General features: G+C 51.7%; 1 protein-coding gene across 1 annotated transcript in view; it reads right to left on the reverse strand.

Annotated features, from left to right (window-relative positions):
• Nucleotides 1-11,516, reverse strand: part of atr (ATR checkpoint kinase) — a gene marked incomplete at its 5' end in the record, with an annotated part of 139,113 nt that extends 127,597 nt beyond the window's left edge. Inside the window, 16 exons of the mRNA XM_084451303.1 lie at nucleotides 1,655-1,849; nucleotides 2,143-2,298; nucleotides 2,927-3,098; nucleotides 3,791-3,891; nucleotides 4,287-4,483; nucleotides 4,635-4,888; nucleotides 5,840-6,026; nucleotides 6,247-6,402; nucleotides 6,560-6,671; nucleotides 6,747-6,819; nucleotides 7,504-7,674; nucleotides 8,232-8,386; nucleotides 9,274-10,124; nucleotides 10,683-10,835; nucleotides 11,229-11,320; nucleotides 11,464-11,516. Of these exons, the coding sequence (XP_084307429.1) occupies nucleotides 1,655-1,849; nucleotides 2,143-2,298; nucleotides 2,927-3,098; nucleotides 3,791-3,891; nucleotides 4,287-4,483; nucleotides 4,635-4,888; nucleotides 5,840-6,026; nucleotides 6,247-6,402; nucleotides 6,560-6,671; nucleotides 6,747-6,819; nucleotides 7,504-7,674; nucleotides 8,232-8,386; nucleotides 9,274-10,124; nucleotides 10,683-10,835; nucleotides 11,229-11,320; nucleotides 11,464-11,516 (3,078 nt within the window). The remainder of the gene's footprint in view (nucleotides 1-1,654; nucleotides 1,850-2,142; nucleotides 2,299-2,926; nucleotides 3,099-3,790; nucleotides 3,892-4,286; nucleotides 4,484-4,634; nucleotides 4,889-5,839; nucleotides 6,027-6,246; nucleotides 6,403-6,559; nucleotides 6,672-6,746; nucleotides 6,820-7,503; nucleotides 7,675-8,231; nucleotides 8,387-9,273; nucleotides 10,125-10,682; nucleotides 10,836-11,228; nucleotides 11,321-11,463) is intronic.
• Nucleotides 11,517-11,951: the final 435 nt, after the last annotated feature.

The following is an 11,951-nucleotide window of genomic DNA, read 5'->3' on the forward strand; positions in this document are numbered from 1 at the left end:
CTCAAAGACATTGCCGGCCTGCTCCCCGTATGAAGTCTCAACTAAGGAAGGCGACCATTCCGGACGCCAGAGAGGGCTTCTTCTTATCTCCAACCAGGCCGTTGGGTCCTGATCCGCGACCTGGGGCCGTACCAGATTCAACTCACCACGCAGACGGCTGCCAGAGTAGCTGAGAGAACTTTGAGAGAGAACTTCGACGCCGTTGCGTCCCAAACCAAGGAGCAGATGAGCAGCCTGAGAACAGGCCAGAAAACATGGAAGAGAAGTAGATGTTGCGGGGTGAACCTACCCGTCAAAGATGGAACAATCAGGACCAGGGCATTCTGGCCTGTGTGGAATAGCTGTCAAAAGTAGCTGAGAGGATGGTCCATGCAGCCGCACCAGAGATCTCAAGGGCAAAGCGGTCACCGCCACACTGTCCTCTCCTCTGGTGAGCAATCGGAGAGTGACCTTGACGGTCACCTCCTTCTCGTGGTTGTGGTATGACAACGTGGACAATCTCAACAGCAATGACTGCACCTCTAACCGCACACACTGGAACCTACATTAAACATTCAGAGACGCAAACATGGAAGCTATGATCCAGAGGAAATTACATGCGATTATTCACAACAAGAGTGAATGAATATCATATTTGTTTACAAGAGTTACAATGGTTGAAACATGAGTTGATAAATAAGTTTGGGTTTTTCCTCTAAATTGACCAAGAGGTTTTTTGCCCTTCTTACACTAATAACCATTCATCTTTTTGCCTTGTTCAAACTTTAAAATCAAGGTTTTTGGTGAATGGTTGTCCACTTTTAGACTATAAATAGTATATAATCATGTCATCTTTTTTACCTTGTTTCCTGTCATATTTCTGAAACAAGGGGTTTTGGTGCGTGATTTTGCACGTGGAAAGAAAATAATCTATTTTTTTTGTTAAATATTTCACAATAAAATAAACAATAAAATTTTTTTTTTTTTTTTTTTTTTTCTCCACCTAGTGGAGAGATTATTTCCTTTCCACATGTATAGCATAGCTGAATGTTTACACTTTGTGTTTGGATTTTATATTTTATTTTTGTGTACCTGTTCAGGCACAAATGGGGGAATGTTGTGGAATTTACATCCAAACACCTTAAACCTTTGTTCTCTCTCTCCTTTTGTAATTCATCACCTCCCCCAAATATTCACATAGCTGTGCTAACATACAAAATGGCTTCCAGGAGGCCATCTGTCTACAACAGAATAACCATCCTTTGTCATCCTTTGTCCCCAATTGCCGCCTTTTTCTCATGTCACATGTCTGTACTCTTGGCCACGCCTGCCATTTCATATGACGTACAATGGAGTAGCCAATCACAGCCTGGAAGCACCGTACCTTTGTTTTGATTGCATATAAGGCACAGCAAAACCCATAATCGGGACTTCGCTGGATACCACCCTTGTTGCGTTGTTCAGGAAGTCCTTGCGCTCGTATGTTTTCACAATAAACCAGACTTAACCTTTTGAGCGAATCTTGGTAAATCCTTTTTTGACTAGATCAGTTAAATTTCTATTACAGTGTGTGGAGGTTTGTGCTACCTGGAGATAGTGTGGTCAGGTGTGTGTGTGTGTGTGTGTGGAGGTTTGTGCTACCTGTAGATAGTGTGGTCAGGTGTGTGTGTGTTACCTGGAGGTAGTGGAAGGCTCTCTCCAGCTCCTCTTTGGTGCAGGAGCACACCAGGTGGCTGAAGATGTACTTGAAGTTGTTGATGAGGATTTCTCGCCGGTTCGCCTTCAGCTCATTGGCCAGAGTACGGATGAGGGCGGAGCCAGTGGTGCTGGCCTTCGCGGCCAGGTATGGTAGGAGCACCTGGAGGGTACACTACACACACACGTAAACACACACACGCAAACACACACACGCAAACACACACACACGCATGCACGCACACACACGCAAATGCGCACACACACATGCGCGCACACACACACACAACATTTTTCAGTCACAACTACATTCTCACATCTATTGAAAAGCCTGTGAAATGCCAGTGTTATTTCAGTATTACAAGACTGTGTGTGTGTGTGTGTGTGTGTGTGTGTGTGTGTGTGTGTGTGTGTGTGTGTGTGTGCGTGTGTATCTGTGCGTGTGTGTGAGTGTGTGTGTGGACGTACAGTGAGGAAGCGGTGAAGGTCTGGGAAGTCAAAGGCGTGTGCGATCTGGGACAGGATGTCCAGGGCCAGCTCTCTCTGATTGGCCGACTCGCTATTCTGGTCCGGCGTGCTCCGCAAGGCGGTCACATGACGCGAGTGCAGCGCCTCAACCAGGAACTAGAGTCACAGAGGGAATGAACACAGAGAAAGGGCAGCCAATCAGGAACTAGAACTGACCAACACCGAGTAGGGTCAGCCAATCAGGAACCAGAACTGACCAACACCGAGCACGGTCAGCCAATCACAACCAGGAACTGTAATCACAGCGTCACACAGGTTAGTGTGTACTGGTTATCCTGGTACTGGTTATCCTGGTACTGGTTATCCTAGTACTGGTTATCCTGGTACTGGATACCCTACTGTAGTACTGGTTATCCTGGGCTAGTGTGTGTACTGGTTATCCTGGTACTGGTTATCCTGGGCTAGTGTGTGTACTGGTTATCCTGGTACTGGTTATCCTGGGCTAGTGTGTGTACTGGTTATCCAGGGCTAGTGTGTACTGTGTACTGGTTAACCCCGGCTAGTGTGTAATGGTTGTCCTGGTATTGGGGGTCCTGGTACTGGTTACCTCGGGCTAGTGTGTACTAGTTATCCTGGTACTGGTTATCCTGGTACTGATTATCCTGATACCGGTTGTCCTGGCACTGGTAATCCTGGGCTAGTGTGTATTGGTTATCCCGGGCTAGTGTGTGTACTGGTTGTCCTGGTACTGGTTATCCCGGGCCAGCTGGTCCAGTCTGCTGACCTGACAGACAGGGTTTTTGTAGTGGCTGAAGAGGCTCTGCAGTTTGAGGCCCTTGGCAGCGGCCAGCGCGCTGATCTGGGTGTAGGCGGCCAGCGACACGGGGGACGACCGGGACAGCAGACAGTGGAGCAGCCGCAGCAGAGAGAACGACACCAGGCTACCCTGAGCAGCCCTGAGGGGGGGAGGGAGAAAGAGAGAGAGAGAGGGAGACAGAGAGGGGAGGAGGGGGGGAGAGAGAGAGAGAGAGAGAGGGAGGAAGGGAGGGAGGGAGGGGGGAGAGAGAGAGAGAGAGATGGAGAGAGGGAGGGAGGGAGGGAGGGGGGAGAGAGAGAGAGAGGGAAAGGGGGAGAGAGAGAGAGAGAGAGAGAGGGAGAGAGAGAGAGAGAGAGAGAGAGAGAGAGGGAGGGAGGGAGGGAGGGAAGGGGGGAGGAGAGAGGGAGAGAGAGAGAGGGAGGGAGGGAGGGAGGGAGAGAGAGAGAGAGAGGGAGAGGAGGAGAGGAGGAGAGAGAGAGAGAGAGGGAGGGAGGCAGGGAGGGGGGAGAGAGGGATGGAGGGAGAGAGGGAGGGAGGGAGGGAGGGAGGGGGGAGAGAGAGAGAGAGAGGGAGAGAGGGGAGGAGAGAGAGGGAGGGAGAGACGGGGGGAGAGAGAGAGAGAGAGAGGGAGGGAGGGAGAGAGGGGGGGAGAGAGAGAAAGAGAGAGGGAGAGAGGGAGAGAGAGAACGAGGGAAAGGGACGGAGAGAGAGGGAGGGAGAGGAGAATCAGATTAGAAACAGATTAGCCAAATCAAACAGCTGTTTGAATGTGTGTGCGTGTGTGAATTGTGTTTGTGTGTGTGTGTGCGCGTGTATGTGTGTGTGTGTTACCTGCCAATCTCCCCGGTGGTAAGGATGAGAGTGTTGCGCAGTTCGTCGTCCCGGCTGAGCTTGGCTTTGTTAAACGCCTCCTTCAGACCAGAGACCAGGAGCTAGGAGGAGAGGAGGAGAGGAGGAGGAGAGGAGGGGGAGGATGAGAGGAGAGAGAGGAGGAGGAGGAGGGGAGGAGGAGAGGAGGGGAGGAGGAGGAGAAGAGGGAGAGGAGGAGGAGGAGGGGAGGAGGAGAGGAGGGGAGGAGGAGGAGAAGAGGGAGAGGAGGAGGAGGGAGTGGAGGAAGAAGAGGGGAGGAGGAGAGGAGGGGAGGAGGAGAAGAGGGAGAGGAGGAGGAGGATGAGAGGAGGAGGAGGAGGGGAGGAGGAGGAGAAGGAGAAGAGGGAGAGGAGGAGGGAGAGGACAACCAATCAACTCACCACAGAACTCGAGCTGGGCTTAAGACAGGTATAAGAAGGACCCAATCAGGTGCTTCTATTGGTCTGACATCACTCACCTCACTGAGCAGTCCCTGGTCAGGGTTGGAGGAGGTGTCCGTCAGCAGGAAGCGCACCGATTGGCTGAAGAGTGTTCTGACCTGCGGTTCCGGATCCGCCATTAGACCAATCAGTGCGCAGAGAACAGCCCGGGAGTCGCTGTCTCCGCCCCCTAGATTGACGTGTCTGCACAGGTGGGGCAGGGCTTCTACAAACGCTGAGGAGAAAAGCAGACAGGATTCACACACACACACGCACACACACACACACGCACGCGCACACGCACACGCACTCTCTCTCTCACACACACACGCACGCACGCACGCACGCACGCACACACTCTCTCTCTCTCTCACACACACACGCACCTTGTTTAACACTGCTGTGCGCCTGTGCGTGGAGAAGGGGTAGGAGGGGCCTGATGACAGACGCTCCCAGCGTCGGCGGCTGCCCAGCATGCTCGGCTGCCAGGCTGAGGCGGGAGCAGAGGATTGTGGGTAGCGGTGAGGGCTCCGGGTGAGTGACACAGAGCTGGGAGCTCTCTGATAGGACACAGGTCAGCTGACCGGCTACCCTCGCAAGCTCCGCCTTCACTAGGTCAGAGCTGTCTTCAAGACAGCCCCTATATCACAAACAAACACACACACACAGATAGTTAGATAGATAGATAGATAGATAGATAGATAGATAGATAGATAGATAGATAGATAGATAGATAGATAGATAGATAGATAGATAGATAGATAGATAGATAGATAGATAGATAGATAGATAGATAGATAGATAGATAGATAGATAGATAGATAGATATAGATAGATAGATAGATAGATAGATAGATAGATAGATAGATAGATAGTGTGCATGCGTGTGTGTGTATGTGTGTGTGTGTACTCACAGCAGGGGTGTGTGTGTGAGCTGGTGTGTGTGTGTGTGTGTGTGTGTACTCACAGCAGGGGTGTGTGTGTGAGCTGGTGTGTGTGTGTGTGTGTGTGTGTGTGTACTCACAGCAGGGGTGTGAGTGTGTGTGTGTACTCACAGCAGGGGTGTGTGTGTGAGCTGGTTTGTGTGTGTGTGTGTGTGTGTGTACTCACAGCAGGGGTGTGAGTGTGTGTGTGTGTACTCACAGCAGGGGTGTGTGTGTGTGTGTGTGTGTGTGTGTGTGTGTGTGTGTGTGTACTCACAGCAGGGGTGTGTGTGTGTGTGTGTGTGTGTGTGTGTGTGTGTGTGTGTGTGTGTGTGTGTGTGTACTCACAGCAGGGGTGTGTGTGTGTGTGTGTGTGTGTGTGTGTGTACTCACAGCAGGGGTGTGTGTGTGTGTGTGTGTGTGTGTGTGTGTGTACTCACAGCAGGGGTGTGTGTGTGTGTGTGTGTGTGTGTGTGTACTCACAGCAGGGGTGTGTGTGTGTGTGTACTCACAGCAGGGGTGTGTGTGTGTGTACTCACAGCAGGGGTGTGTGTGTGAGCTGGTGTGTGTGTGTGTGTGTACTCACAGCAGGGGTGTGTGTATGTGTGTGTGTACTCACAGCAGGGGTGTGTGTGTGTGTGTGTGTGTGTGTGTGTGTGTGTACTCACAGCAGGGGTGTGTGTGTGAGGGGCCCCAGGCGGTGCAGCAGCAGAGGGAAGGCCCTGACAGCGGCGGCCCTCACCCCCTCATGCTGACTCTGCAGGGCGCGCGTCAACACACACACACGCCACGCCTCACACACACCACACGGCAGCACGGCCAGCAGCAACACACACTCCGCCTGCACCTGGGGGGCTGAGGACACACGGACACACACACACACACACAAACTTTAACATGTCTGAAGCACACTTTTACTATGTTGCAGACATGTCTTAAACTCCGACCTCCAAGTTTTACACCAAATGTTAGAAACAATTTATTCTCACTTCCAATTCAGACACTAGCATCACTGGCCAGACACTGTTTCCAGGGTTACGGACAGCCAGACGCCGTCTCCATGGTTACAACTCACCGAAGCCGGAAGAGGCCATTCCATGAGCCAGACCAGGAAGTGAGGAAGGGAACGCTGCACTGTGATAGGCTGACGAGGACGCGTGCTCACATACCCAGGGGAGGGACAACAGGGCGCACACACTCTGCTGGAGACCCTCCGTATCCTGGCTGCTCACTGGGGGGAGCGAGAGAGCGTTCATATACACAGAGAAGTGTGTGTGTGAGTGTGTGTGTGAGTGAGTGAGTGAGTGAGTGAGTGAGTGAGTGAGTGAGTCTGAGTGTGTGTGCGCGTGTGTGTGTGTGAGTGTGTGTGTGCGCACACGTTCTCGTACTGGTTAAGTAGAGGATGGAGTCCAGGACTCTGACGGTGAGCTGGAATGCCGTCTGCGTGTGGGAGTGGTCAGGGCTGGTCTGCCTGTGGGCGTGGTCAGGGCTGGTCTGCCTGTGGGCGTGGTCAGGGCTGGTCTGCGTGTGGGCGTGGTCAGGGCTAGGGTTAGGGTCAGGGCTGGTCTGCCTGGCCGTCAGGATGGACTGACAGCTCTTCAGTACCCGTCCCAGACACTCCGCAGACAGCCAGAGCAGAGGGGAAGGGCTGGGCCAAGACAAGAGTTATTATACACATATAGAGATATGCACTTCTAGAGACAGTATAGCTATTATATATTATATAGAGATATATAGTTCTAGAGATTATAGGTGAGCGAAAAGTATGCAAGGCTCCTTGGCTCAAAGGTGGAGTTTGTGTGTGTGTGTGCATGTGTGTGTGTGCTACTTGGTGTGTGTGCTACGTGGTGAGTGTATGCTACCCAGGGTGGGAATAACACGACGGCCATGGCTGTCGATGCCCCTCCCTCTGGCCGCGATGCCCCTCCCTCTGGCCGCGATGCCCCTCCCTCTGGTCGCGATGCCCCTCCCTCTGGCCGCGATGCCCCTCCCTCTGGCCGCGATGCTACCCCCTGCGGCCACCGTGGCTCTTGTGCCCCTGCTACCATCTAAATATCCAGGTTTAAAAGCATCAGTGGTCTCCTGTCGCTTTCTTTATATTCCCAAATGAATTCAATTGAGGCTACATTGATATCAATAATATGTTGCACTGGTAGTAGACAAATCCTAGATTTGAAAATTGAGTGACACCAAAGGCCAAATAGCGTTGCCCCTAAAATGATGAAATTCCTACTCTGGTGCTACTTGGTGTGTGTGTGTGTGTGTGTGTGTGTGTGTGTGTGTGTGTGTGTGTGTGTGTGAGAGAGAGAGAGAGAGTGTATATGTGTGCTACCTGGTGGGGGAGGAGCAGAGGCCTGCCAGGTGTAGGATGCAAGCCACGCCCTCTAGGGTCTGTAGGGTCAGGGGGTCGGGGTCAAGGTCAGAGGTCAGAATGTTCAGCAGCTCCTGCAGCCTGCTGCTCACAGCTGCCCACACCTCACTCCTCACACACATGTCCACCTCCCTGAGAACACACACAGACACACACACACACACATTCACCTGTCTGAGAATGTCTGAAAACACACACACACATTCACCTGTCTGAGAACACACACACCTCACGCACGTCCACCTCCCTGAGAACACACACACACACACACACACAACCTTCCTGAGAACACACAACTGCTGCTTCACCTTGCTATCCCGGCCGAACTCCCTCACCTTCCCCCAGTAATGAAGCAGTTAAAGGTGCACTGTGTAGAATGTAGCGGCATCTAGGGAAATGGACTTGGCAGAAATGGAATATAATATTCATAAGTAACTTATGTTTTCATTAGTGTTTAAGCCCATGAAAATAATCATCATTATTTTTTTCGTGACTTTAGAATGAGTCGTTTATATGGACATAGGGAGCGGGTCCTTCCACGGAGGCCGCCATGTTGCGCCACATAATTGCATTCAATCTGCAACCTCACCACTAGATGCCGCCAAAACCACTCACTGCAGCCTTAACGAGCTCAGACAGGCAGGTCGTTTACATGGGGGGGGTCGAGCTCAGACAGGCAGGTAATTTACATAGGGGGGGTCGAGGGCGTCGTGCTGGCTAGGGGGGGCGCGCCGGCGGCGGCAGGTAGGCGGGGTCTCTTGGCGACGGTCTCTCCCTCCTCCCTCTCTTGCGTTGCCGCGGCAACCTCAGCCTTCAGAGCGGTGTGAAGAAACCCCTCGACACACTGCAACGCACAACCAGACGGGTCGGTCAGACACGGCCACGCCCTAACGCACCGGGCCCAGATAAATACTCCAACTTCCACTAGTCGTCCACTAATTGATCTTCAAAATGTAGATGTGATTAGTAGGACACCAGAAAGCAGCACGCGTCTCATGACAAAACACATTACGCTCTATCTATCTATCTATCTATCTTACAGTAGGTGGCGAGGAAATACCTTACTTCCGTAAGATGTGAGCGTGTCTTCTCTGCAGCTGGCAGCCAACATTGTAAACAAGCACTGAATATGATCAGGTGGACCAGAGCACTAGAGGCTATTCCTCTGTTTTGTTTTCAGTTGGCTGGATATAGGCCTGATTAAAGGACCCTGTTTACACTAAATGTCACTCAAGTTGACTGGATATTGTTCCCGTTGGTGCACAATAGGTGGAGAGTGGTGCCCTTTTGTGGTTAGAACTGGTACTGGCAGTTCCACTGCATGTCATTTTCTATGCAAAAGTATATAATATCAATAGTCTAATATAATCGCTTTTCTGAAAATATTTAAGAGAGAAAATCATTTCTGAGCTCAGTTGACAGCCCTAGTGTGCATGTGTGTGCATGTGTGTGTGTGCATGTGTGTGTGCGTGTGTGTATGCGTGTGTGCATGTGTATTTGTATGCGTGTGTGTGCATGTGTGTGTGTGTGCATGTGTGTGTGTGTGTGTGTGTGTGTACATGTGTGTGTGTGCATGTGTGTGTATGTGTGTGCATGTGTGTGCATGTGTGTGTGTCTGTGTGTATGTGCATGTGTGTGTGTGTGCATGTGTGTGTGTGCATGTGTGTGTGTGTGTGTGTGTGTGTGTGTGTGCATGTGTGTGTGTGCATGTGTGTGTGTGCGCATGTGTACCTCAGCCTGGTTGTCTGAGCCGATGCTGTGTGCGAGCGTTCGGCAGACCTCCGTGACCCTCTGTCTACTCAGGGTCGCCGCGCTTTCGTATCCGGGGGCGACGGAGAGCAGGAAGCCGAAGAGCAGGCACAGCGACTGGCCGACCTCCGACCCCGCCCCCGTCCCTCCTAGGGCGCACACGCGCTCCAGCAGCAGGGCCAGGTGAGCGCGTTCAAACCGCGCCGGTCTGCTGCCCCCTACAGGCCGGAACACGCAGCGCGTGAGCTTCAGGAGCTCCCCGCCGTAGGGCTCTGCTTCCAACGAGGGTGTGTCCAGCAGGTGAAGGAAGGCGCCGAAAAACTCCTGGCTCCGCCTCTCGGGAAACCCTCCCAGCTCCACCAGCCGCCTCAACATCACCATGGCAACCCTCCTCAGCCGGACGCCGCCGTCGGCCAGAACAGAGCAGGCCACGCCCCAGGCCACGCCCACACCGCGGCGAGAAACCACCACCCCCCTGAGGGTGTCCGTCAGGACGTCCAGCGTTACGGCCAGCAGCGTTTCCACGGCGGTGGGGGCGGGGAGGCGGAGCGGGGAGGGGGTGAGGTAGGAGGCGGCAGTGCTCGGGGGCGGCATGACAGAGAAATGCTGAAGGGTCACAGGCCACTGGGCGGGTGTCCCGCCAGCCAGCACGCCGCCCAGGTCCCCGGCCAATCCCAGCAGCTCCTGGGAGAGGGAGCCGAAGATGAGCGGTGCCCGCGCTCTGAGCGTGTGCAGGAGCGAGCCGAGCAGGGCGGCGACACGGCCGTGGATGACCTCACACTGGGGGGCCGCCGCCACCCTCAGCAGCCTGCACACCACCCACCGGCTGAACTCTAGAGACGGGGGGGAAGAGAGGGAAGAGAGGAAGAGGAGAGAGAGAGGAGAGGGACAAGCATCAGGAGAGAGGAGGAGAGACAGGTCAGAGGTCATTCTTGTCCTCATTTTACGAAACAAACATACGATAGAAAACTGGGTGTACGGCCATTCCCGCCTAAAGTCTCAGCTCATCTATACACTATGCAGCCACATTTTCATCAGTTAATTATGTAACCTATGGCAAAATATTATATTTTGTAAAGGCCTTGACTATGTGTCATATGTATATCCCTAAAATAGGTATTTTCAAATAGATTGCAATTAACAGGTTTTTTGTTGTAATTTTTAATTTTGATCTCATTTTGAGCTAGCCTGCTTGTTAGCTAGGCTACTGGTGACAAGTTACAATCTATCAAAATTAACAAAGGGACAACTGTTTCATCGACGTTCATCATCATTCGTGGACAATGCCGTACTGCGATTTCTGCGCTCTGATCTGCGCTGGTTTCTATGTTTGATTGATCAATGAGGACCCATGTGTTTGATGTGTTTTCTTGTCAGCTGAGAGCTCTCACCAGCGCTGCTGTTGTCAGTGTCCGGGGGCAGAGCGGGCTGGCTGGCCGGGCGGGCCAGCATCAAAGAGTAAGACTTTATAATGTGCTGGACGAAGTCCAGTAGCATCACACAGGCAGGCTCCGAACTGGACTTCTTATTCAACTCCATGGCCACTGAACAAAAACACACACATGCACACACACATAATTACAATACAATAGAAACGACACCGATATATTGTGTTACCATTTTAAAGATAGACTCAACATCCTGTCAGGTAGGATATGCTGATAGACATTTCCTACCTGACAGGATGTGCTACCCATGAATTAGGCACATAATGGGTCGTAGGGCATTCTGATAGACATTTCTTCTCTGACAGGATGCGCTGCCAATGGTTTAAGCACAATATAATGGGTAGTAGGGCATTCTGATAGACATTTCCTATGTCGAAATGTCTATCAACATTTCCTAAATGGCAGGATGCGCTACCCATGAATTAAACATAATATAATGGGTGGTAGGTCATCCTGAGAAGGTAGGCCAACTTCAGAACACCGGCTTACCGACATCTACGTCCGTGAGGATTCTGTCTATGAACTGACAGAGTATCTGTCGCGGTTTCTGGACGAGCTGGTTGTAGTCCGCTGCGCTGGCGCTGCAAAGTGTCAAATAGGTATTATTACACCATATTATTCTATCATATCATACACAACGACGTGTGGAGTTCACTACTGCTCGTCAGTTGTGACATAAGACATAAGCTAACGTTAGCTATTTAGATAGCAAGTCAGGTCTCACCTCGCCAGCTCCTGCAGAGCCGGTATCACAGCTGACATTTCCAAGCCCTCCATCTTGTCACCGGGGAACTAGAGAGCCACAGAATTACGACAACTATGAAATAAATAGACATTCACTTAAGGGTGTTTTGTGACGGGAGACAGATATCCTGCGTTTCGAAAACGTTTCGCTCCAAAGTGACGTGCACATATACGGCACCCATCGAGGCTCCATCATCCGCACCCGCTCGCAAGACGGAAGACGCCCTCTGGCGGAGGTCTGCTCCACAAAAAGAACGTTGTATGTGTAGGCTATGATATGATGTTTGTTACAAGGTGAAACAGAACTAAAGTTGGAAGATGGACAAGTCTACTGAATTCATTATTTTCAGATAAGATGCTTTTCAAAGAACACAGTCCCAGTAAGAACAGTTCCTTATTGGTAGAATTAGTTTAATAACATGTAAATACATTAGTAAAACACAACATTTACAGGCCAGGAGCATCACT

This window comes from Borostomias antarcticus, assembly GCF_949987555.1.
Source record: "Borostomias antarcticus genome assembly, chromosome: 16".
NCBI classification, from domain to species: domain Eukaryota; kingdom Metazoa; phylum Chordata; class Actinopteri; order Stomiiformes; family Stomiidae; genus Borostomias; species Borostomias antarcticus.